Source organism: Carassius gibelio, chromosome B25, assembly GCF_023724105.1.
Source record: "Carassius gibelio isolate Cgi1373 ecotype wild population from Czech Republic chromosome B25, carGib1.2-hapl.c, whole genome shotgun sequence".
Taxonomy (NCBI): Eukaryota; Metazoa; Chordata; class Actinopteri; order Cypriniformes; family Cyprinidae; genus Carassius; species Carassius gibelio.
In genome coordinates, this window is record NC_068420.1 from 24,252,660 (window position 1) to 24,278,154 (window position 25,495).

General features: G+C 42.6%; 1 protein-coding gene across 2 annotated transcripts in view; it reads right to left on the reverse strand.

Annotated features, from left to right (window-relative positions):
• zgc:113516 (uncharacterized protein LOC541449 homolog) overlaps positions 1-21,528 on the reverse strand; it is a 91,045-nt gene extending 69,517 nt beyond the window's left edge. The window contains exon 1 of one of the 2 annotated variants that reach the window (XM_052597043.1): positions 21,264-21,528. In XM_052597043.1, coding sequence (XP_052453003.1) covers positions 21,264-21,410 — 147 coding nt within the window. In that variant the 5' untranslated portion in view covers positions 21,411-21,528. The remainder of the gene's footprint in view (positions 1-21,263) is intronic. The other variant, XM_052597042.1, reaches the window with a different exon arrangement.
• Positions 21,529-25,495: the final 3,967 nt, after the last annotated feature.

Sequence of the window (25,495 nt, forward strand, 5' to 3'; positions counted from 1 at the left end):
CCTCTGAGAAGGAGGTTTTACCCTGGGATAACGGTGGCAGATGGAACAAGGTTTAACAGAGTAAAATTTCCAAAGGACTGATTCATATAATACAAGGATTGAAATTGAAATCATACTCTAGATTTAATACTGTCACATGAATTGATGTTGATAGTGTTTAAATTATGCAGCCAAGTTATGATATCTCAGATCATTATTTAGTTTTGTACAAACTTCATATAGCCAAAATTGTAAATTCTACTTCTTGTTACAAGTATAGAAGAACCATCACTTCTACCACAAAAGACTGCTTTTTAAGTTATCTTCCTGATGTATCCAAATTCCTTAGCATATCCAAAACCTCAGGACAACTTGATGATGTAACATGGTGTTAGCTTTCACTGTTATGCTGATGATACTCAGCTCTAGATTTCTTCGTGGCCCGGTGAAACACACCAATTTGAAAAACTAATGGAATGCATTGTCGATATAAAAAACTGGATGACGAGTAATTTCTTACTGCTAAATTCTGAAAAAAACAGAGGTGTTAATTATAGGACCTAAAAACTCTGCTTGTGATAACCTAGAACACTGTCTAAGACTTGATAGTTGCTCTGTCAATTTATCATCAGTTAGGAACCTAGGTGTGCTATTTGATGGCAATCTTTCCTTAGAAAGCCACGTTTCTAGCATTTGTAAAACTGCATTTTTCCATCTCAAAAATATATCTAAATTACGGCCTATGCTCTTCAATGTCAAATGCAGAAATGTTGCATTTATGACCTCAAGGTTAGATTATTGTAATGCTTATTTGGGTGGTTGTTCTGCACGCTTAGTAAACAAACTACAGCTAGTCCAAAATGCAGCAGCAAGAGTTCTTACTAGAACCAGGATGTATGAGCATATTAGCCCGGTCCTGTCAACCCTGCACTGGCTCCCTATCAAACATTGTATAGATTTTAAAATATTGCTTATTACTAATAAAGCCCTGAATGGTTTAGCACCTCAGTATTTGAATGAGCTCCTTTTACATTATAATCCTCTACGTCCGCTACGTTCTCAAAACTCAGGCAATTTGATAATACCACAGTGTGTGAGTGTGAGTGCGTGTGCTTATGTGTTAGATTAGCATATATGTCTTAGATTTATCTAATAAAGCCTTATTAATATTGAAAAGAGAAGTATCTTGTGTTTTGTGCTTACAAGTTAATGTCTTAAACTGCCGATCTTGTTACTGTGCTAATTAATAGTGTTTTCACTATACTTTGGATATTATTATTCAGTGCAGATTTGATGTTAAACGGCTTGTTCAGTGAATCGCAGGGCATCTTAGTGATCAGCCGTGAATCTGTTCAAATTCCCATTAAAATCTTAAATGATTCCCTTTGAGCTAAATTGACCTGTTTCCCTTACAGCTGGGTAGAAGAAGGATCCGGTTACTGAAATGGGCAGCAGTCCAGATCTTTCACCCATTGAAAACATTTGGCGCATCATATAGTGGAAGATGCAAGAACGAAGACCTAAGACAGTTGAGCACCTAGAAGCCTGTCTTAGACAAGAATGGGAACATTCCTATTCCTAAACTTAAGCAACTTGACTCCTCAGTCACCAGATGTTTGCAAACTGTTAAAAAGAAAAAAAAAAAAACAAGAGGGGATGTCACACAGTGGTAAACATGGCCTTGTCCAAATTTTTTTGAGATGTGTTCATGCCATGAAATTTTAAATACACTTTTTTGTCATCTATGTGGTAATCTGAATAAAATGTAGAAATTTGAAACTTCCACATCATTGCATTCTGTTTTTATTCACAATTTGTACAGGATCCCAACTTTTCTGTTATCAGGTTTGTAAATAGTATTAGTGAAATATTTTGCAATCAAGTCAACGATATTGCTGTAGATGAAGTGACCCCAACTAAGCAAGCCAGAGCAAACCAAAACTCCATCGGTGACAGAATGGCGCCCACCTAGCGCGACGGCAGTGTTGACAGCTGCAATCCCCCTGTCACTCAAGTGGCTACGCCCTTAATTATGCAGAACTTTAAGTCTTAATATGATTTAAATGGATGAGTTATAAAAAAATCCCCCCCCCTCACAGTTGTCATGAAGGGCAAAATTAGCTATTTAGACCAAAATCATTTTTTGTAAAATTGGGCATTTTAACATGGGGAGTCTATGGGACTGACTCCCTTTTGCAGCCAGCCTCAAGCGGCCAGTCGATGAATTGCAATTTTAGTCACTTCCTTAATGGCCTCACGAGAGAGAGCGGGAGGTTGGCGCTCGGTCTAAACATTCCATAGCTCTTTCATTTTTTCATTTCTCTGTTTTCGCCGGAACAGAGACTGATCTACAAATACGAGAAAGAAATGAAGAAAGTAAACCAATTCAGAAAGATAAGGCGGAAGAAAGGGGACCTTACAGGAACAAGCTCACACCAAGCACAAAACAGCGGTGTTTGGAGAAGCTCTCAGGCATCCAAAATATCGACCCATACGAGCTCCCTGCAGCGGCACCGAGAACTGGACCATTTACCTCCATGCACACATATGGATATTGTGAATTATATTGTTTACGATGCAAGTCACCTTGCATTCACACTGTTAATGGCTTTAACCTAACCAGGACATTTACATCTTGCAATCACACATTTAACTACCCTAGCTAAACCAGAACTGGTTTGTCCACTTTGCAGCACTTTTGCTGGTACAATATGTGTCACTGGGCTAAAATCAAATTACAACTAAACATACACAGCTTTAGCCTACATCATTAAAATCTAGTCTTTATGAAACAGTGGCAGTTATTTAAGTTACTTTGTCATTTTGTTTACACATCTTTCATAGTCAAAACATTATTGTTTTTAAAGAGCCGTTTGTGAGCCTCTTTTCAGTGAGCTGAGTCAAACGAGCCGGCTCACGAAAAAGAGCCGAAATACCCATCACTACAGTTTGTTGATACTCAGAGCTACTGTGATGAGCCCGCAGTGAAACAGCCAATCAGAGCAGAACTCCTGATTACTATTCATGACCCTTCCAAATAAAGTAAAAACAGACCATTTCATTCTAGGGCCAATTTCTAGGGTTGAAAATGGACCTGTAAAACCATCTTGGCCCGGTTCCCCAAACTGTTCTTATCGCTAAGTAGTTCCATCAGTGATTGATCAGGCGTAGGCTACTATCGCGAAAGGGAGACGCGGCCATAAACGTGCAGGTTATAGTGGACCACAGGGGTGTGATCTCCGACCTGGTGGCAAGGTCCAGCAAAACTTCAAGTTCCTCTGACGAGAAGCTTGGTGCCCTTTGTTACGTTGCTTCCCCAGCATATTCTGTATCTTACTCTCTATTCATTGTAGATATGTTGCTTTTTATTAAAAACATAAAACAAATGCATTCAATACCGCATTAAACAGAAGTAACTGCAACTGCATGCCAATCAGTTCTGATTGTAAAGTACCTTACCAGTAATATAAAAGTGTATTATATAATTTTTAGAAGTCGTTAAACCCATGTCAAGAAGCGACACAAGTGGCACAACGGGATAAGGATGGTGGATGATTAGCGAGGGACACCCGGTTCGTCTAACTGTCACAACATATCGTGTGAACATATTACTGACCATTTAATAATTTAATTTATAGTCTATATTCTACTGATAATTTAAACTATGTTAAAATAAATGTTACTGTAATAATTTGAGGAATGTATCATTTGTATAGAACGTATTGTCTTTATTACAGCTGTATTGCACCTTTGCGTGAAGTGGAAAATAGATTCCTGAGCAATCGATGCCAACTAATTCAGCACCCTCACTTTGGACAGCGCTCTTGTAACATCGGACGTAAGAGGCAGCGTGCTAAAAAACTTCCTAAGGGACACTTCTGGAACACTCTTAGGAACATAAACAACTTTGGTAAGATATATCTTTCGAGGTCTTCTTAGCGCGCTAAGAGTGAGTGTTATCGGGAAACCGGGCCCTGGAAATTTTAAATGCCCTTAAATAAGCCACATACCCTCTATGTAGATATCAGAGACAATTTTAAAATATAATTTCAACAAATTCTAGGGCACCTTTAATAACATTTGCACCAGTATAGCCAGAATAAGGAGATATTGTGTACTTCCGTTTGGATGCTCCTGTGGGAGTGTGCGTTGCCTTCTGTAAAGCAGTTGTTGGAGAGGGAATCTCTGGTGCTGATTGGCTGGCAGTCGGTCGTTGACGCGTTCTGAGGGATAGCACTCGATGGTGAGTGGTTGGTTCAGGGCCGGCCCGCGGCATAGGCGGTATAGGCAAATGCTAAGGGCGCCACTCATCCATAGGGGCGCCAGAATGAGTGAACAAGTGTTTTTTTTTTTTTTTTTTTTTACATATTTTTTTTAATAATAGGCTACTATTTAAAAACCATTAATTCGAAATACTACCAAATAAAGCAAAAAAAAATAAAAATTCCGGCTCTTCAATCTTCCCCCGCCCATCGAGTGCTTGAAGTGCGTCAGAAACAGAGTGCGCGCACGATCAGTTGTTGGTAATTTGTTGTGTAGCGTGCCCGAGGCCGCATCCAATGTACAGCACTGCTTTTGTTAACACACAGCTCGTAGAAACGGGCCTGGCAGCTCGCGCCAGTTCTAGACACGGTGAAAGTTTCCTGATTGTGACGGAAGGCCGAATTTACATGACTGTGATTTTGTACAATCATGTCAGTTTTAAGACGCATTTTTTATTATCACTTTTTTATTAATGTTTTACTCTACAGTTGTGCAGTTTTGGGGGGATACAGTACAGGCCAAAAGTTTGGAAACATTATGGGGTTAAGTGAGGTTAACTAAAGTTCGGGAGCAGGGCCACGCCTCAAAAAATCACCTGACTTCCAAACCTCCATATATACGGGGCCTCCTCACACCACTCTGCTAGTCTCGTTCTCGAGAAGGACAGGTGTACTTGCCTGGTCTGAACGGCGCGCTGTTTGATTCATCGTCACTGACAACACTCGACGATCACCTCTCATCATTCTGATCACAGTCTCTTTCATTCTGATCACAGTCTCTTCGCGTTCGCGTTCGATCATCCACATTCTGGGTCTCGAGCGCCCACTCACACACTCATCTCAGGCAGATCCTGAGCCCAACCTCCTTGCTCTCCGTCAGTGAGATCTGCGGGCCGAATTCGCCATCTTCATTAGCGCGGTGAACGCCGAAACTGAATTCCCGCTCCCGTCGCGGCCCCTCGCTCACTCACTCCTCAGCGCTCTCATTGCACATCTTCTAGAATCCAGAGCCAAAGACAACTGAACCACGGGTCGCCTTCAACACGCTCTTAAATCCAAGGTATCCAGTTCAATCGTGCAGATAACAAACAGTTATTTTAACTATATTGAGTTCAATTAAACTTCTGTCATAAACTTTGAGCCCCCCAGCACTTCCGGCAACTCTACTCTCCGTCACGTCCCTTGAATTCTCCTCCACAGCATCAAACCACAGCGCCCCCTAGCGGCAGGCAAGACGTAATTCCACCTACTCTCATTCAAGTGAAAGTGAAAGTGAAAGTGACATTCAGCCAAGTATGGTGACCCATACTCAGAATTTGTGCTCTGCATTTAACCCATCCGAAATGCACACACACAGAGCAGTGAACACACACACACACACACTGTGAGCACACACCCGGAGCAGTGGGCAGCCATTTATGCTGCGGCACCCGGGGAACAGTTGTGGGTTCGATGCCTTGCTCAAGGGCACCTAAGTCGTGGTATTGAAGGTGGAGAGAGAACTGTTCATGCACTCCCCCCACCCACAATTCCGTCCGGCCCGAGACTAGAACTCACAACCCTTCGATTGGGAGTCCGACGCTCTAACCATTAGGCCACGACTTCTCGACTTCAATCAATCTCTCTTCTCTATGCTCACATTTCGTTTATAACTCCTCTCACAAACATCCTTTCATCCCAACATCCATTCCTATACCCTTCCTTTCAGCTGATTAAAGCAATACGGCTCACAGCCCAAAGACATGCAGGCTGGTCAAATTGAACAGTCTAAATTGTTCCCCCCTTGACTCATATGTATTAAAGACTTGTGCACGGATTGATTTTATGTATTAACTGATTTTGCCATGACATATAGCCTCATATGCTGGTATGGCTTAATAAGTAAATAGAAACTATCAGAAATACGGCTCCATGTTTTCTAATAATTTTCTACAGCTACTTCTAAATTCCAGATGCCCATTCACTGTCCCTCACGCCACCCAAAACTAAAGGAGTGACATGTCTTCTGTATTCTTTAGTCTTCACTCATGCAGACCAGCCGGTCTCCCTTCAACCTCCAATTCTATTTAAATCTTCTTTTCATTCTCTACCTCCCAACCTCCCTCCCTCCCCGCATCTTCCAACACGCCCCACTCACAAACATCCTTTCATCCCAACATCCTTTTTCCACCCTAACTTCAGCTGGTTACAGGAATATGGCCCTGTGTTTCTAATTATCTAACTAATCTGACAAGCACCGTGTCATAATGTTGTTACTTCTGCCCAAATAGCATTGTTAAATCTGCAGCTATCACCACCGCCACCACCACAGCGGTACCTCAGGTGGATGACCTCACAACTAACAACAGCACCACCTCTACAGTGCCCTCTACAGTGCCTGGGCCAGCGGTCCCAGCGAGCCTGCAGTTAACTACAGCACCACCAGAAGCGCCTCAGGTGAAATGATCATACAGCTACAACAGCACCGCCATCAGCGCTTCAGGTGAAACGATCATACAGCTACAACAGCACTGCCATCAGCGCTTCAGGTGAAACGATCATACAGCTACAACAGCACCGCCATCAGCGCCTCAGGTGGAACGATTATACAGCTACAACAGCACCACCAGCAGCGCCTCAGGCGAAATGATCATACAGCTTCAACAGCACCACTAGCAGCGCCTCAGGCGAAACGATCATACAGCTACAACAGCACTGCCATCAGCGCTTCAGGTGAAACGATCATACAGCTACAACAGCACCGCCATCAGCGCCTCAGGTGGAACGATTATACAGCTACAACAGCACCACCAGCAGCGCCTCAGGCGAAACGATCATACAGCTTCAACAGCACCACTAGCAGCGCCTCAGGCGAAACGATCATACAGCTACAACAGCACCGCCATCAGCGCCTCAGGCGAAACGATCATACAGCTACAACAGCACCGCCATCAGCGCCTCAGGTGGAACGATTATACAGCTACAACAGCACCGCCATCAGCGCCTCAGGCGAAACGATCATACAGCTACAACAGCACCGCCATCAGCGCCTCAGGTGGAACGATCATACAGCTACAACAGCACCGCCATCAGTGCCTCAGGTGGAACGATTATACAGCTACAACAGCACCACCAGCAGCGCCTCAGGTGAAACGATCATTCAGCTACAGCAGCACCGTCAGCCGTGCCTCAGGTGGAACGATCATACAGCTACAACAGCACCGCCACCAGTGCCTCAGGTGGAACGATCATACAGCTACAACAGCACCGCCATCAGTGCCTCAGGTGGAATGATCATACAGCTACAACAGCACCGCCATCAGTGCCTCAGGTGGAACAATCATACAGCTACAACAGCACCGCCATCAGCGCCTCAGGTGGTAGATCATACAGCTACAACAGCTCCACCAGCAGCGCCTCAGGTGAAATGATAATTCAGCTATAACAGCACCTTCAGCAGCGCTCCAGGAGGAATGATAATTCGGCTACAAAAGCACCGCCAGCAGTGCCTCAGGTGAAATTATCATACAGTAACTACAGCTCTGCCAGCAGTGCCTCGGGTGAAACGATCATTCAACTTCAACAGCACCGCCACCAGCGCCTCAGGCGAAACGATCGTTCAGCTACAACAGCACCGCCAGCAGTGCCTTAGGTGAAACGATCATACAGCTACAACAGCACCGCCATCAGCGCTTCAGGCGAAACGATCATACAGCTTCAACAGCACCGCCTCACATAAAACGATCATTCCGCTACAGCAGCAACACCACCACAGCAGAGCCTCAGGTGAACGATCACACAGTTAACAACCGCTCCATCTAGACCTCAGCGGGAGGGGCCCGCAGCCATCTGCACCACCTCAGCAGCGCCTCAAGTGGACGAACATGCTCCTAACAACAGCATTGTTACCTTATTCAGGCTAAGGTTAGTCAGTGAGAGCGCACAGTCCTAAGTGCATGTGTAAGACTGCTGACTGTTTCTATAGCAACCAGGAAGCTTCTAATAGCAACTCCAGTGACGTGCAGTGTTTGGCTCTTTCATTCAGAAGGTGGGGCTTCCTGTGATTTAAGCGACCTATTGAGCATTGCATGTTCTTTACTGTTGCTCACACAGACCAGCCGGTCTCCTTCAACCTCCAATTCCATTTCCAAACCTCTTTCCATTTCAACCCCTCCCTGCATCTTGCAACACACCCCACTCACAAACATCCTTTCATCCCAACATCCCTTCTTCCACCCTTCCTTTCTCCCTACCTTCCCTACCTCCTCCCCCTCCTATCCTCTCATCCCAGCATCCCTTCTTCCACCCTTCCTCTCTCCCTACCTTCCCTACCTCCTCCCCCTCCTATCCTCTCATCCCAACATCCCTTCTTCCACCCTTCCTCTCTCCCTACCTTCCCTACCTCCTCCCCTCCTATCCTCTCATCCCAACATCCCTTCTTCCCCCTTCCTCTTTCCCTACCTTCCCTACCCCATCCCCTCTCATCCTCCACCCCTTCCCCACTCAAGACATCCTTTCATCCCATCATCCTTTCTTCAGCAACTGTCAGGGCCGCCTCTCTTCTACAGGCGCCTCCACACCTGTGCATTCCGTGATGGAGCCACGTGAGAAACTCCTGCCCTCATAACCCTACGATACCAGCAGACTGACTTGCAAAGCGCCTCCGCACTCCTATCAAGAACCTGACATAGTCGACAGGCCACTAGCTAGAAGAGCTGTATACGGATGCAATACCTAAGTAGACTTCAGCAGTTTATATGGTGGCTGCCCGGTTGATTCTGAACAGCCTCCGGAATTCAGTTCCTACAATTCACAGTCAAGAGCAGTCTCCACAGCATTATGAAATGTGTCCCATAGTCATAATATAACATCCTTGGGGGTTTGAATAGTCCAATTCTACTCATCTGCTCAGACGATGCAGTAGAAATTGGAAACATAAACAAGGGACGATTATGTTTGGCAGTTATGCAATTCATGCACAGGCCAACTTAATCTACTCAACAAAAACTCCTCCTCCGAGCAACTCCTATACCACGACTCCTTAATCTCGTAAACCGACTCTCGTCTCGTTTCCCATTCCAGAAGTTAGACTTGGCTCCGGAATAAATCATGCATCTCTCGCCGGTCATACCACTGACCAAATAGGCTTCCCAAGAAGCCATTCTTAATCGCCTTGCTCCAAGCATGATCTTCACGATACCTCTCCGGCCGGAACTGTCTCAAAGCTTCCTTCCCATCAACTGACCCACTGTATATCTTCAACTTAACATCTCACTCTCATTCCTTCCTAAGATCCCCACATGCATTTAAACCTACTTGAGGGATCAACTATTCCTTCGAATAACCACTGGCTGCGATTGCCCAGCTTCTCTCTTTCCAACACATTCATATTTAAAGGCTTTCGAAAAACAGAAACCCATGTTAACCATCTAACGCCTGAACTAATCAGCCTTTGCATCCTCTCCGTACGAACAGGCTTGAGCTCACATATCTCAACTCTTCCCAACTTTGGGGGTCCTCATTGTCTGGCCTAAATATACGCTAGAGACGGTACCCCCACCCTGAGTCTCCCTGAGCCATCATTTCAAGATTCCCTGATCAACCTGACCATCATCCCATTCCCTCGACCCCTTCATCCTCTTTCTACTCTTCCCCAGTTGCATAGCTGGTTTGTGGCGTGGTCCTAGCTAGTGAAATGGGCTTAAGTGAGGTTAACTAAAGTTCGGGAGCAGGGCCACGCCTCAAACAATCACCTGACTTCCAATCCTCCATATATACGGGGCCCCCTCACACCACTCTGCTAGTCTCGTTCTCGAGAACCCACCCTTCCCTCCCTTTCTCATCCATTCAACCAACCTTATCCCACATTATATTTCTATCAGGTTGTATCAGGGGGTCCTCATTGTCTGGCCTAAATATACGCTAGAGACGGTACCCCCACCCTGAGTCTCCCTGAGCCATCAATTCAAGATTCCCTGATCAACCTGACCATCATCCCATTCCCTCGACCCCTTCATCCTCTTTCTACTCTTCCCCAGTTGCATAGCTGGTTTGTGGCGTGGTCCTAGCTAGTGAAACTATTTTTAATGTTTTTGAAAGAAGTTTCTTCTGCTCATCAAGCCTGCATTTATTTGATCAAAAATACAGAAAAAATGTAATATTGTGATATATTATTACAATTTAAAATAATTTGTTTTCAATTTATTATACTTTAAATTATAATTATTTCTGTGATGCAAAGCTGAATTTTCAGCATCATTACTCCATTCTTCAGTGTCACATGTGACATCCAGTCTATCACATGATCCTTTAGAAATCATTCTAATATGATGATTTATTATGAGTGTTGGAAACAGTTCTGCTGTAATGTGTGTGTGTGTGTGTGTGTGTGTGTGTGTATATATATATATATATATATATATATATATATATATATATATACAGTATGTATATATATATATATATATATATATATATATATATATATACATATATATATATATATATATATATATATATATGCTAAATCATGAACACAATGACAGCGTGAAATGGGCTGTGATGCAAGGGGCGCCAGGTAAAATCTTGCCTAGGGCAGCAAATTGGTCAGGCCCCGGGGTTGGTTGGCTTTGCCGGGTGGTGCTTCATTCGCGAGACTTCCTGGATTGTGGGTTGCTATGCAACAGAGTTTCCTTTGAGTCTGGAGCGACTCTGAGAGGGTTTTCTTTGATGTTCAACGAAGGATATTAAGAAGGAGTTGATGAGTTTTGAGTGATCTCTTGGTGGTTTGAAGAGTACGTAAGCATAAACGCTGGATGATGGAAAGGTCAGCACAAGACATAAGCAAGAGCAAAGTCACTGCAAAAGCAGGGGAAAAAGCAAAGCATAGCTGCTTGTCATTGGGTTATAAGGTTGTCCAGCTGACCAGTCCTTCCTAGTGTGACATCCAATCAGATATTGTCTTGGGCGGGACCTATGCCCCGTTCAGCTATGTTCAGGTTCTTGCATGTAATTAGCATAATGTCCACATTTAGTTAAATGCTTTACTAAACAAACTTAATAGTTTAAATATGGTGCATCCTACACACATCTACTTTATATCAAATTTCTAGAAATCATTTACCCATCAAGTAGGAACCAAAATACATATACTTCCCATAGTTGAGGTTAAAGTAAATAAGGATTTAGCTGTGATAAGTGTTTAACACACAAAATTTACTTGAGTAATATAAAGCATGCATAATACAGGGAATACACATGTATGAGGCAACTTCTGGTGATTAGTTCCTATAACTGAGGTAGAAAACCCTATGAATAGGCTGGAATGAAAGTTAAACACACAGAAAGAATTCCACAGGTTAAATAAAACATACATGATACTTAAGATATATGTGAGGTAAATACTGGTAATCAATTCAGCTTATTGGAAACAATTTTTGAGAGTTGTTTGTATTAAACCACAAGTGGGTTAATTTCAGTCTATTGGTTTTGGAGACAAAAGTCTCTGGAATTTACAGCTGCAGAAAGGAGGTGTTCCCTGGTTTAAGGTTTGTGGTGATCCTGGGCCATTGTTATCAAATAGCACACCTAGGTTCCTAACAGATGACGAAGAATTGACAGAGCAACCATCAAGTCTTAGACAGTGTTCTAAGTTATTATATGCAGAGTTTTTAGGTTATTTTCTCAGTTATTTTCAGAATTTATCAGTAAGAAATTACTCATCATCCAGTTTTTTACATCGACTTTGCATTCTGTTACTTCTTCTAATTGGTATGTTTCACCGGGCTATGGATAAATATAGAGCTGAGTATCATCATCATAACAGAGAATGCTAACATCATGTTTCCTGATGATATCTTCCAAGGGTAACATGGAAAGTGTGAAGAGTAACGGCCCTAGTGCTGAGCCTTGAGATACTCCATACTGCACTTGTGATCGATATGATACTCCTTCACTCACTGCTACGAGTTGATGCCGGACATTAAGTAGGATTTAAACCATGCTAAAACACTTCAGGATTAAAATCATGCTATTCCACTTCCATTAATGCCAACAAAGTGTTCTAGTCTATGAGTTTATGACTTAAGCTGTGAACTTTTTTAATGTGGCTGACACTCCCTCTGAGTTCAAACAAACCAATACCCCGGAGTAATTCATGTACTCAAACAGTACACTGACTGAACTGCTGTGATGAACACCGAGCCGAGCCAGATAATGAACAATAGACTGACTCGTTCACGAGTGAAGAACCGGTTGCATCGGTGTTCGGATCACCAGTAGTTCTTTCGGACAGTTCGATTCAATAAACCGGTTGAAGAAAACGGTTCACCAGTTCTTTTGCGCTCGACGTAATGGCGTCATTTGCGATGATTGCCCTTGATTCAAGCCTTCGGTTTACCCGCACCCATAACACTAGCACAGAATCAGTTCAGAATCAATCACCAAAAGAATCAGTTCAGTTCAGACGCTCGGTGTGTCGGTCTGCTTCACGCTGAATCACACATGCGCAGTATCATCAGCTCCTCGGTTCACGAATCGGACGCGTCTGACAGAGACGGTTCTTCACTCGTAAACGAGTCAGTCTATTGTTCGTTATCTGGCTCGGTGTTCATCACAGCAGTTCAGTCAATCTACTGTTTGAGTACGTGAATTACTCCGGGATATTGGTTTGTTTGAACTCAGAGGGAGTGTCAACCACATTAAAAAAGTTCACAGCTTAAGTCATTTGTGGATTAATGCGTATAAGAGATGCGAACCGTTTAAAACGATTCAGTTCGATTAGGTGAAATGAATTATTCGTTTGCGAACCGGAAATCCAGCTGCTTTGATTTGAACTCTCTCTCACACAGACACGGAAGAGAAGACAATGCTGAATAAAGTCGTTGTTCTTGCTATTTTTGGACCAAAATGTATTTTCGATGCTTCAAAAAATTCCAACGGACCCTCTGATGTCACATGGACTACTTTGATGATGTTTTTCTTACCTTTCTGGACATGGACAGTATACCGTACACAGAGCTTCAATGGAGGGACTGAGAGCTCTCGGACTAAATCTAAAATATCTTAAACTGTGTTCCGAAGATAAAAGGAGGCCTTACATGTTTGGAACAGCATAAGGGTGAGTTATTAATGACATAATTTTCATTTTTGGGCGAACTAACCCTTTCAGGAAATATGAGATATGGACTATGAATGCTATTTGTGCCATAAACAATTTTATTGCTAAAATTATACAGTATCCTTGTTATGTTTTAGCATAAATATATAAAAATAAAAATCCCTAAAAAACAAACTGTTTAAAATCTCAGATAATTATTTTAGAATGAAATTGGTCTCATTCTTTTCCATTGGCCCAATAGTATTTCACTTGTTTTAAACAATTCAAATTAAATTAAATTTATGCAGTTTTGCTGATAAGGTGAACATATTTTAGTTATTTTTAGCCCATATCTTATGTAAATAGAATTGTCTGACTCGGCGCATCACTGACAAAGTACCCTATTTTAAAAAGAAAACATGCAAATTACCTTTTTTTTCAAGTTGTATCCTTCAAATACAGTGGGGATTTTTCATAATTTTGTAGAGATGACTGCAGCTGCGGTTGTACAAAAACTTTTTTGTTTTTTAATCATGACTTGATTAATTATCTTAGCAGTGTGAAAAGCAAAACTGTTATTCAAATTAAAAATAAGGTTCCTACAGAAAGCAAGCTAAGAATATTTCATATCACTGAAGTAGTCAATGACTTTCAGTGGGAGTTCTGCACATGTAAAGTTTTCCATTATAATAACTGAAGCTGTTTACATCGCAGAACTAATCTTACCTGCACTTTGTTTACACTTCCAACTTAACCCATTACCTGGACAGCTGCCTCTGCTCTTTCTACATTGCTGGACTGACTGTTAAGGCAAAGCTGTTCAGTGAAGGTCCTCAAGGGTGCTTCGTATAATTTGTGAAGTGGGTGCTGATGAGAATTGGATCCAGAGCCTCATGTAACATCTGACCAGGTGCGAGAGCAGGGGAATTCACACACAGTGGAAGTAACAGTGGAGAACAAGGGGCATGGAGAAAAGCCCTGCCCACTGCACTACCACTGGGGATGAGCTGTCACTGGACTTAGAGGTTTTTGATTTGTATGCTGATATGGCTCCACTTATTCATCCTTCATCATCGTCAGTTTGCCCCATTATGGCTCTTTTATCCTCTGCCAAGCTGTCCGCACATCTTACCATTCCCTCAGCTCATCCTGCTTTTCATCTGTGGTTTGGAGTCACTGCGGGACTGTCAGTCTCCAGCTCCATCGAGGTCAGAGGATCCTTGGTCTCCACTTCCGACCTCTGTTGAGGACTTTACCCTTGGCTCATCAAACCATTGGCTCCACCATGGGCCACATTCATTACTGTAGTATGGGTCCTGCCTGTCTTCTCCCTGGATCCTTTCTCTGTCTTCTCCACCATGGTTCTTCCTGTCACCACCTTCTTGTTATCCCTGGCTTTTGTCTGCTCAACATCTTCCTCCAGAGTCCCTGCCCTCCCTCCTCAGTTGGACCCCTTTCTGTTATCTTTGGCAAGTTCCATTTACCTAGTTTCCTGAGTTTGCCCTTGATTACTTGAATTAGTTCACCTGTTTCTTGTCAATTATCCTCATTTTGCATGTTTATTTAAGCTGCTGTCTATTTCTATTTAGTTGAATCTCTGCAATGTTAAGTGTGCACCTGCTTTCCTTTGTGAGGATTTAAAATATGTGGATTAAGTAAAGACTGTTGGACTTCACTTGTGTCTCTGATGGCATTTATCTGCACAGAAATGTGACAGCCCCCAGGAATGCAGTCAGAAATCTTTCTGCATATCTTATACATAGTTGCACGTTTACATATGACACAATTTCACTGAGCTAAACAATTTTTGCTCTGCATGTCATAGGCTCCGCCAAATTGGAAGTGAGCTATTCAGAGTTTAAAAAGAAAAGAAAGAAAAAAAGGAAATACTGTGGATTTATGACATGACTCTGGCATGGCAAAGAATTTATGAGGAAAAATTGGAGACAGGAAGTCTAATATCTAATATCTTCAGGAGTTTGTTATATGATGCTATCATTTGTAGGCTTCACCCATGATTGTTTGTTTATTTATTTGCTTATTATTGAACATGCAGGTATTTTCATTCTTAGAATTGTGTTAACCTGTTAGCCAGCACCCCCCATTATGGGACTCAAAGCTGAAAGTGCCCTACCTAACTTAATTTTACCTAAACCTAACTTAACTACCTTCCTAATTTTAACAGGTCCTTACTTCATTGTGTTACACACATAATTTTTCTGTCTTTGGAATGAAGACTCTTTGTGCTGTATTCTTTATCAACCAGAGTGGTTAATGCTCAAAAATATTAAAAGTTATAGACACTGAAGTGCCTTGAATTTTTTTTTTACCACACTGAATATTTTATTTTATTTTATATAAAAATACATGGAATCAGTCCTGGAGCAATCTAGAATAGTAAGGGGTTGAAAGGGGTCATGTGTCTCATAAATTTCTATGTTAAATCATAAGTCTCAGAATCTTTTTCTGAGACTATATCTAGCCACCCCCCCCCCCCATTCTCACCAAATTTAAAAACAAATATTTACCAACTATATACAAACTATTTTAGCCATTAAACATACCTCTACATATTTTTCCAATTATAAAACAATAGACGGAAACTTAGACATCATAAAAATTATTTATTTGAGAACTAGAAATATACAATAAGAATAATTTGAGTAAATAAATGAGAAAAATAAAAAAGATTTAACTTTGTATGCCAGTTACAGTAAATCCTGAGATTGCTAGAGATGCATAATTTACAATGAATTCTGATCAATTATCACATGATGATGGCCAATCACACTCTTTTGATATAAATGGCATTCCCTTTCAGTCAGTCACTCTCGACGCCACGTCGGTGACCGACGAATATTGGATATCGCTTCGATAGACCAATCTACTTCGAGTGTAAACTAAATGAGCCAATGCACATTGGCATGCAATTATTGCATCCAGCTGCCGCTGATGACTGCATGAGTATAAGAAGGCAGCAGGTGCAATGCATGACAGCTTTTCGCTTCGGAGCCGAGTGTTAGTATCGCTTTGCTCAACTGTGTCCGCTGTGAACTACGAGTTCAGCATGCTCTCTGAAGCTTTGTGTGTTTGCGAGACGGTGCTTCAGCGGCGGTCGTTCCTGTGTCGAGTGGATTGCACACTTCAAGTTGCACTACCCCTGTCGTGTTGCAAGCAGCCAATTCCCCTGTGCGCCTCAGCACTAAAAGAGCATTTCCTAAAGAGCAAGTTTCTCTAAAAGAGCTCTCAGAGCGACAAAAGTCACCTGGGTTGTGCGATGTCCACATTGGTGGTCCAGGAGCTCCATCTCTGGCTGGTTCTGGCAGACATGAGGGACACCGACAAGGTCCGGTTTCTCAATGCCCCTGTGTCCCAGAAGCAGCTGCTGCCTCCACCCGCCCGTCAGCCGCAGTGCCCCAGCTGCTCGTTGCCGAGGGCAGCCCCCTGCACCTGCAAGAGGCCCCGGGACGGGTGACCCGGAGAGGGGTAGCTGCTTTCTGGGGGATGGGGAAGGCACCTCTCCCTCCCCTGGAGGAGAGCAGTTTTCTCCCTCTCTGGGTCCCAGGAGGGCACGGAGAGTTGCGGACGGCCAAGCACCGGACCTCACTCATCCTCCTCCTACTGGCAAAGGACACGATAGAGCTGGTCCCTCCAGCGGATATGAGGACAGGGTTTTACAGTCCTTACTTCATTGTACCCAAGAAAGGCGGTGGGTTACAACCAATCTTGGATCTATGAGTTTTGAATCGGGCCCTTCACTGGCTACCGTTCAAAATGTTGACACAGAAATGCATTTTCAGGTGCATCCGTCCCCAATATTGGTTTGCAGCGTTCGACCTGAAGGACGTGTACTTTCATGTATCCATCCTTCCGCGCCACAGACCTTTTCTGCGTTTGCGTTCGAAGGACGGGCATATCAGTACAAGGTCCTGCCCTTTGGGCTGTCCCTGTCTCCCCTTGTCTTCACAAAAGTCACGGAGACAGCTCTTGTTTGCCTCAGAGGGCAGGGTGTTCACATTCTCAACTATCTAGACGATTGGCTGATACTAGCACAATCTCGGGATCATTTGAGCGAGCACAGGGATTTGATGCTCCGGCACTGAGCCTGAGCTCTGAGCCTGTTGGGCCTTCGGGTTGACTGGGAAAAGAACAAACTCTTGCCGAGGCAGAGGATCTCTTTTCTTGGTATGGAGTTGGGTTCGGTCGAACAGACAGCACGCCTCACAGAGGAACGCATGACGCAATTTGCTTGCCACCTTCTCCTTTGGAGTCAGAAGGTTCTGAGGTCACTTCGTGCCATTCACATTCTAGGCCTGCTTAATTGTACAGCCAATGAGCTGTCTCGAGCAATGCTCCCGGGAGAATGGCGACTCCATCCCCTGATGGTCCAGCTGATTTGGAGACGGTTCTGAGCTGCTCAGGTAGCTTCTCCAGAGACCTCTCACTGTGTTTCTCCCAGTGAGCCTTCTCGCACACACACTGTGCAAAGTCCAGGAAGACGAGGAGCAAGTCTTGCTAGTAGCACCGTGTTGGCCTACCCAGACCTGGTTCCCCGAACTAGTGCTCCTCTCAACAGCCCCTCCTTGGCCGATTCCTCTGAGGAGGGATTTACTGACTCAGAGAAGGGGCACCGATTGGCACCCACGTCCAGATCTTTGGAAACTCCATGCCTGGTCCCTGGACGGGACGCGGAGGTTCTAGGTCACCTTCCCCAAGAGGTAGTGAACAGCATCACTTCGACAAGAGCACTGTCTACGAGACACACTTACGCCTTGAAGTGGAAACTATTCATTTAGTGGTGCTCATTGTGGATGCCATAACCTTGGCTTTTCAGGCTCAGGGTGTGCCCTGCCCATTCAGGTTGCGAGCTCACTCAACTAGAAGTATTGCATCCTCCTGGGTGCTGGCTTGTGGTGCCTCGCTGACAGATATTTGTAGAGCTGCAGGCTGGGCGACCCCTGCCTTTCCAAGAGTATTTTTAATCACCTCAAATTTCTCCGTATACTCCTAAACAGATGTTATATGTGTATTTGCCTCCGAGACCTCTATCGGGAAGGATGGGCTTTCGCAGTGTCCCGGTTCCAAGCGGAACGGGTACGTTTTCCCTGTGTTATCCAATCTCACCCAGTGAGGTGGTGCTTTGACAATGGTAAATGGAGCTACTTGTTCTGAGCCCAGGCCTACACCTAATAGGGGCACAGGCAGCTCGCACAGGGCACTGGAAGGGGCAGCACCCATGGCGCTTTGATAGGGATCCCATATTCGGCGGTCACCGACGTGGTGTCGAGAGTGACCAACTAAAAGGGAACGTCTCGGTTACCTATGGTAACCCTCGTTCCCTGAAGGAGGGAACGGAGACGCCATGTCCCATCGCCATGGTTGCTGTACCGCCGCTGAGCTGCTGGGTCCCCGGCTCGGTTCCTCAGCGAAAACCTGGTATGCAATGCACCTGCTGCCTTCTTATACTCACGCAGTGATCAGCGCCAGCTGGATGAAATAACTGCATGCCAAAGTGTATTGGCTCATTTAGTTTACACTCGAAGTAGATTGGTCTATCGAAGTGATATCCCATATTCGTTGGTCACCGACGTGGCGTCTCCATTCCCTCCTTCAGGGAATGTGGGTTACCATATGTAACCAAGACGTTCACATTGATAGCCATGATTACACAGTAATAGCGTGCTGATTTGCACTCAAACAGATGGTAATCATGCAGATACAAGCACATTCAACATAAAACACACTCACAGATATATCTTTTTTTTTAATAAAGAAAGAAAAGAGCACCAGAATTCAAATAAACATCTTTCCTATCTTTCACTGTACACAAAAAAAAGTATTTTTTTTACTACCAAGATGCAGTTTCTAAGCCTGAGTTATTTAACGTACAAAACAATACTTTCCCTTGATAAACTGAAACATAAACAAAGGAATTATCATCTATATTATAACGTTATTGCTTCATTGGACTAAACATGCTCTATGGGATGTCGTTTGTTCAATTATGTCTTTTTTGGCCCATAGTTTTAAATGGCTGACTGTAATAGGTGATTTAATATAATAATGTAAATATAAACTCATTACTTGTCTCAATTTCAACAATAATAAGCTACTAGTCATAGAATGTATTAGGGTCCTTGACCAATTAGGATGAAATGCATCCAAACTGGATAAAGGGTTCTCAATATTTTGCCCCTTACAAGACATACTGAAATGTCTAAAATACTAAACTAAAAATACTTTTTAGTAACTTGAAAATGATATTTCTTTAGGAGGGTTTGCCTTCACCATGCTTCCTGGAAGTGGGGTAGGACCTTGACAGCCTCATGTGACAGAAAGGAAGTGAATACCTTTTTTTTTTCTCTTGAAATCCTTTATTTGGTTGTTTGCTTGCATGTCATTGAGAAATAAAGCTTGAATAACATCTAGAAAAAAATTTACAAATGGAAAATGACAACTATAAACTGCAGCAACTATAGTTGCTGGTGGGCTTAAATGAGTTTTAAGACTTGCTTGTGACTTAAAAGGAATGACTTGGTTCCTTCTTTAGTGAAATCAGCTCTCTGAGTTCATGAGTGGAATAAACCATATGGCAGGGCTTGTACATTCTGACCCCTGGACCATCCAGCTCTCTCTGTTACATATCTTGTTTTACACTTTTTGGCCACCAGATGGTATTGTGAGGAAATGAAGCCTTCAGAAATGAACCCTTTTGTGAACCACTTCGCTGAAAAGCTTAACGCTTCATGAGGCTTCATCTCGCCATCACTGATAAACACAAAACAATACTCACACCTGAATGGTGGTCTATGACTGATTTTGATATAATGTATGTGTGTGTGTGTGATTGGCTGCAGGTGAGTTCATAATCAATGTAGTACAATGGGTTCTGGGAAATGCAGTCCAAGGAGAGATGTACTGTAGCAGCTCATGAGTAGTGTCATAGTGGTGATGGCTGACAACTAGTGGTGAGTGAATTCAATGGACCGAACTCATGACAGTATACATTCTATTAGGACTGCGGAAGACGTAACTATACTCTCCATTCATTTAAAATAATTATATCCCTCATTCACTCACATTTGTCAGCTGCTCTGATTGGCTTTCATGTCCTGCAAGGTAATTAAATATTTTTACCCTTTATTTATTTATATTTTAGTGCGTATGTTATATTTATGTTATATTTTATTTTATTTAAAGTTTATTTAACAGGGACCATACAAGCAAACATAGTTACAATACAAAGCCTGTAACTGATGTGCAGCATATAGAGTTCATTTCCAACCACTAAAATGTTTTAAATGCCCTAGGAGAATGAACTTTTTACCAGTAAAAAAACTGTGGTCATTTTGGACTATGATCTGTTTGGACCCTGTAACTGGAATTCGTGGCTATATTTTAACTTTTGCAAGAATTACTCTGTACATTTCTTATTTACATTACGCAAGGAACTTGTTTCTCTGTGCACATGGCAATAAAGAACTGCAAAAGATAACTTCTTGATAACTTAACAAATAATGTTTTTGAGGCTTATTAAAGTGATTTATCTAAATGTTATATAGCACTTTATATAGCACAACAGTGTCAAACTAATTCAATTTGAACTAGTTCAATTTCTGTAGATCAAATGGAACATAAGAGTAGCAACACCATGATTCTCAGAGAATGTATAGCTGATCATACATGCATTTATACTTTGAAAGCAAAGTCAAGTCAAATCAGTTTGGATAAAAGCGTCATTGTATGAATGTAAATTCATTATTCTGTCTGGTCAACAGAGCATCTTTTATTTTCTTATTCAAAAGAAATAATAAATACATAAATAAAACACATAGTCTTCCAGTCATTTTGGGTCTTATACATAAAATACAAAACTAAGTCTTCTAAAATCATGCTCTTACATATTTTAAAAGATAAAATGTATTTAAATTTAATGACGAACTTGCCTTAATATGAATATCTTCTGGTTTCCACTCTGGCCTCAGTTTCATAAGAAGTTCTAATATTCCTTGCCGTGGGGTGTGCTGATCAACACAGACATCTAAATGTAATCTCTCACAGCACCCATCATTTGGATACCTTTTCATTTCCATTTTTTTTAAATTAAATTTAAAGCTCAGGTTAATTCAAATAAGTTAAATGACAGTAAAGGACACTTTGGTTTAGGGCTTGTCAGTGTAATGATCGGAGGTGGACTCTTGGTCCAGGCTTGCAGGACCACCCTATGTATTCAGTGACTCAGCAAATGTGAGGGTTTATCAAAGTGCATTGTTATTTTGGGCATCTTCATTGGTTAGCTAGTGAAGTGTTTACATATTAACCCTAGTTTCAAATGAAGAAGCAAATATTTTATCTATCTATCTATCTATCTATCTATCTATCTATCTACCTACCTACCTTAAGGGGCGATGAATAGTATAATAATTAATAATGCAAAAATGTAAACATAAAAAAATTATTCTTCTTATTATTTTTCATGCAGGGCTTGTTATACATTGTGCACAGGACCCAGCAATTTAATGTTTTACTTGAACCTATATGAGAATAAATAGAGAAAAGTTACGTGAGGCACCAATACCTCTTCACACTACAACTGACTATTAGACTTTTTCTGTGATAAATAATGCATTTTTTATTTTCATCTAAAAAATAAAAAAAAAACATTCAATTCAATTCAAGTTTATTTGTATAGCGCTTTTTACAATACAAATCATTACAAAGCAACTTTACAGAAAATTATGTTTCTACAATATTTAGTATTAGCTTATAAGTGGTGACTGTCATTTTGTGCACGTTTGAAAGGATTTTTAGAAAAAAATTATACAAGACGTAGTCAGCCAGACGATGAACATTATAAACATTATTAATTAATAATTATTATATGATGCAGTCACACTTGTAGCAATATTTGTTAGTTCTGTTTGTTGATTCAGGGTTAGCATCCTCTGAGGTCCTCTGAGGGGGTCAGCATAATCTCTTCTCAGGTGTTCTAGATCAAGACTGGAGCTTGTGTAAATCCTAGTTACAGCAGATGTAAATCCCGTGGCAAAACATAGAAACAAAATAGAGACATCATTAGCATAGCTGCTGATCCAACAAAGTAAAATTAGTTAACCCAAGCTAATGAATAAGAATGCACATTTGATCAGATGCAACTACACTCACAATATAAGAAATACATTATTCGAATGCTTGGCGAAAGAGATACGTTTTTAATCTAGATTTAAACAGAGAGAGTGTGTCTGAACCCCGAACATTATCAGGTAGGCTATTCCAGAGTTTGGGAGCCAAATTTGAGAAAGCTCTACCTCCTTTATTGGACTTTGCTATCCTAGGAACTACCAAAAGTCCAGCGTAATGTGACCTTAGGGTGTGTGATGGGTTGTAACGTGGTAGAAGGCTAGTTAGGTACGCAGGAGCGAAACCATTCAGGGCCTTATAGGTAAGTAATGATAATTTGTAATTGATACAGAACTTAATAGGTAGCCAGTGCAGAGACTGTAAAATTGGGGTAATATATTTTCTTGACCTGGTAAGGACTCTAGCTGCTGCATTTTGGACAAGTACATCTGTCTAGTTGCAGATTGTAATCTACAAGATTTTGTGTAGTGTTTTTTGGTCCAATAATTAATATCTCTGTCTTATCCGAATTTAATTGGAGAAAATTATTTGTCATCCAATCTTTTACATTTTTAACACACTCTGTTAGCTTAGATAATTGAGAAGTTTCATCTGGTCTCGTTGAGATATAAAGCTGAGTATCATCAGCCTAACAGTGGAAGCTAATTCCGTATTTTCTAATAATATTACTAAGGGGCAACATGTATATTGAAAATAGAAGGGGACCTAGGACAGATCCTTGTGGCACTCCATATTTTACTGATGATAAATGAGATAACACCCCATTTAAGTAAACAAAATGGTAGCGATCGGACAGGTAGGATCTAAACCATCTTAGAGCCTGCCCTTGAATACCTGTATAGTTTTGTAATCTATCTATGAGTATGTCATGATCTATGGTGTTGAACGCAGCACTAAGATCAAGACTAGAAATGAGATGCAGCTTTGATCTGACGCAAGAAGCAGGTCATTTGTAATTTTAACAATGCAGTTTCTGTGCTATGGTGGGGCCTGAAACCTGACTGAAATTCTTCATACAGATAATTTTTGTGAAGGAAGGTGCTCAATTGAGCAGACACAACTTCATCTAAAATTTTAGACATAAATAGATGATTTGAAATAGGCCTATAATTTGCCAGTACACTTGGATCTAGTTTTGGTTTCTTAATAAGAGACTTGATAACCGCCAGCTTGAATGGTTTTGGGACGTGACCTAAAAATAACGACGAGTTAATGATATCGAGAAGCGGTTCTTCGGCTACAGGAAACAATTCTTTTAGTTATTTAGTGGGTACAGGATCTAATAAACATGTTGTTGGTTTAGATACAGTGATAAGTTTATTTAGTTCTTCCTGTTCCTGTCTCTGTTTAAACTGGCGGTTGATAAGCCTCTTATTAAGAAACCAAAACTAGATCCTAGTTGTCACGCTGTCTGGTCTCCCTGAGTCTCCACTAGTGGTCTCACTTCCGCATAGGCACCTCACCGTAGGTACTACTATTCCCACAAAGCCTTGTCCCTTCATCACAGTTATTGCACTCCTGTTAATTGCACTCAGGTGTCTTCACTTGATAGTCATTACCCTGCCTATATTAACCGGTCTTTTCTGTTTGTCTTGAAGGAGTCCTTTCTTTTCGTCACCCATTTTCCTCGCCTACAAGTTCCTCGTCTTCCGAGTTCCTGTTCCCGTTCCTGTTTCTTCCCTGTTTGTTTATTTGTTGGATAGATTTATGGTTTTGACCCCTGCTTGCTGATTTCTGATTTGGATTACCCATTAAAACCCACACTGCGATTAGATCTTGTCTCCTGTGTTTCCCTGGGTCTCCGATCGTAACAGGACTCCATCATGGGAAGTCGTGGCCTAATGGTTAGAGGGTTGGACTCCCAATCGAAGGGTTGTGGGTTCTAGTCTCGGGCCGGATGGAATTGTGGGTGGGGGGAGTGCATGAAAAGTTCTCTCTCCACCTTCAATACCACGACTTAGGTGCCCTTGAGCAAGGCATCGAACCCCCAACTGCTCGCCGGGCGCCGCAGCATAAATGGCTGCCCACTGCTCCGGGTGTGTGCTCACAGTGTGTGTGTGTGTGTTCACTGCTCTGTGTGTGTGCATTTTGGATGGGTTAAATGCAGAGCACAAATTCTGAGTATGGGTCACCATACTTGGCTGAATGTCACTTCACTTTCACTTTTTCACTTTCACTTTCAATGTCGAGATCCAGCGGTGTGGGACTTCATTCCCGTTCCCCAGCCAGTATGGTGGGGTGGAGGGCGAAATATTTAAAATGAACCAACCTCCGCCAAGAGGGCAATGAGGTAGGTGCCATGGCACATGTGTTCTAGACCTTGGAGGAGGGTATGGGATATAATGAGGCGGATCTTAAGGACATTTTCAACACCGGTCTAGATGAACCAGTACCTCACATGGAAATGGAACAGTTGGACACGTTTGGGTTCTGGGAATTAATTTTCTACATCATCGGTCTCCGTGGAACCCCAGCCACACCTGTCTCTCCCGGTGGGATGGCCGATTCTAGACCACTGCACAAGCTGGCCGCCAGCCCAGCGCCACAGCACAAGGTGGTTGCCAGCCCAGCGCCACGGTGAAAGATGGCCGCCAGCCCAGCGCCACAGCACAAGTTGGTCGCCAGTCCAGCGTTACGGCACAAGATGGCCGCCAGCCCAGCGCCTCAACCGCACGGATGTGGTGGTCTTCTGCGCCGCCCTGGTGGGCTTCTGTCTCGACTGCACGGATGTGGTGGTTTTCTGCACCACTCGGGTGGGCTTCTGTCTCGACCGCACGCATGTGGTGGTCTTCTGCGCTGCCCGGGTGGGCTTCTGTCTCGACCGTGCGGATGAGGTGGTCTTCTGCGCCGCCCTGGTGGGCTTCTGTCTCGACCTCATGGCTCCAACCTTGCTCTCTGGATTCCTACGGTTCGGCCCTGGGCCACTAAAAGCTATGTTCCTTCCTGGACTTGTGTTTTGTTGTTGTTTTGTTTTTGTTTTTGTTTTTTTCTCTTCTCTCCGTTTCCCTCTATGGACCTGGCCCTCCGTCCCTCCCCC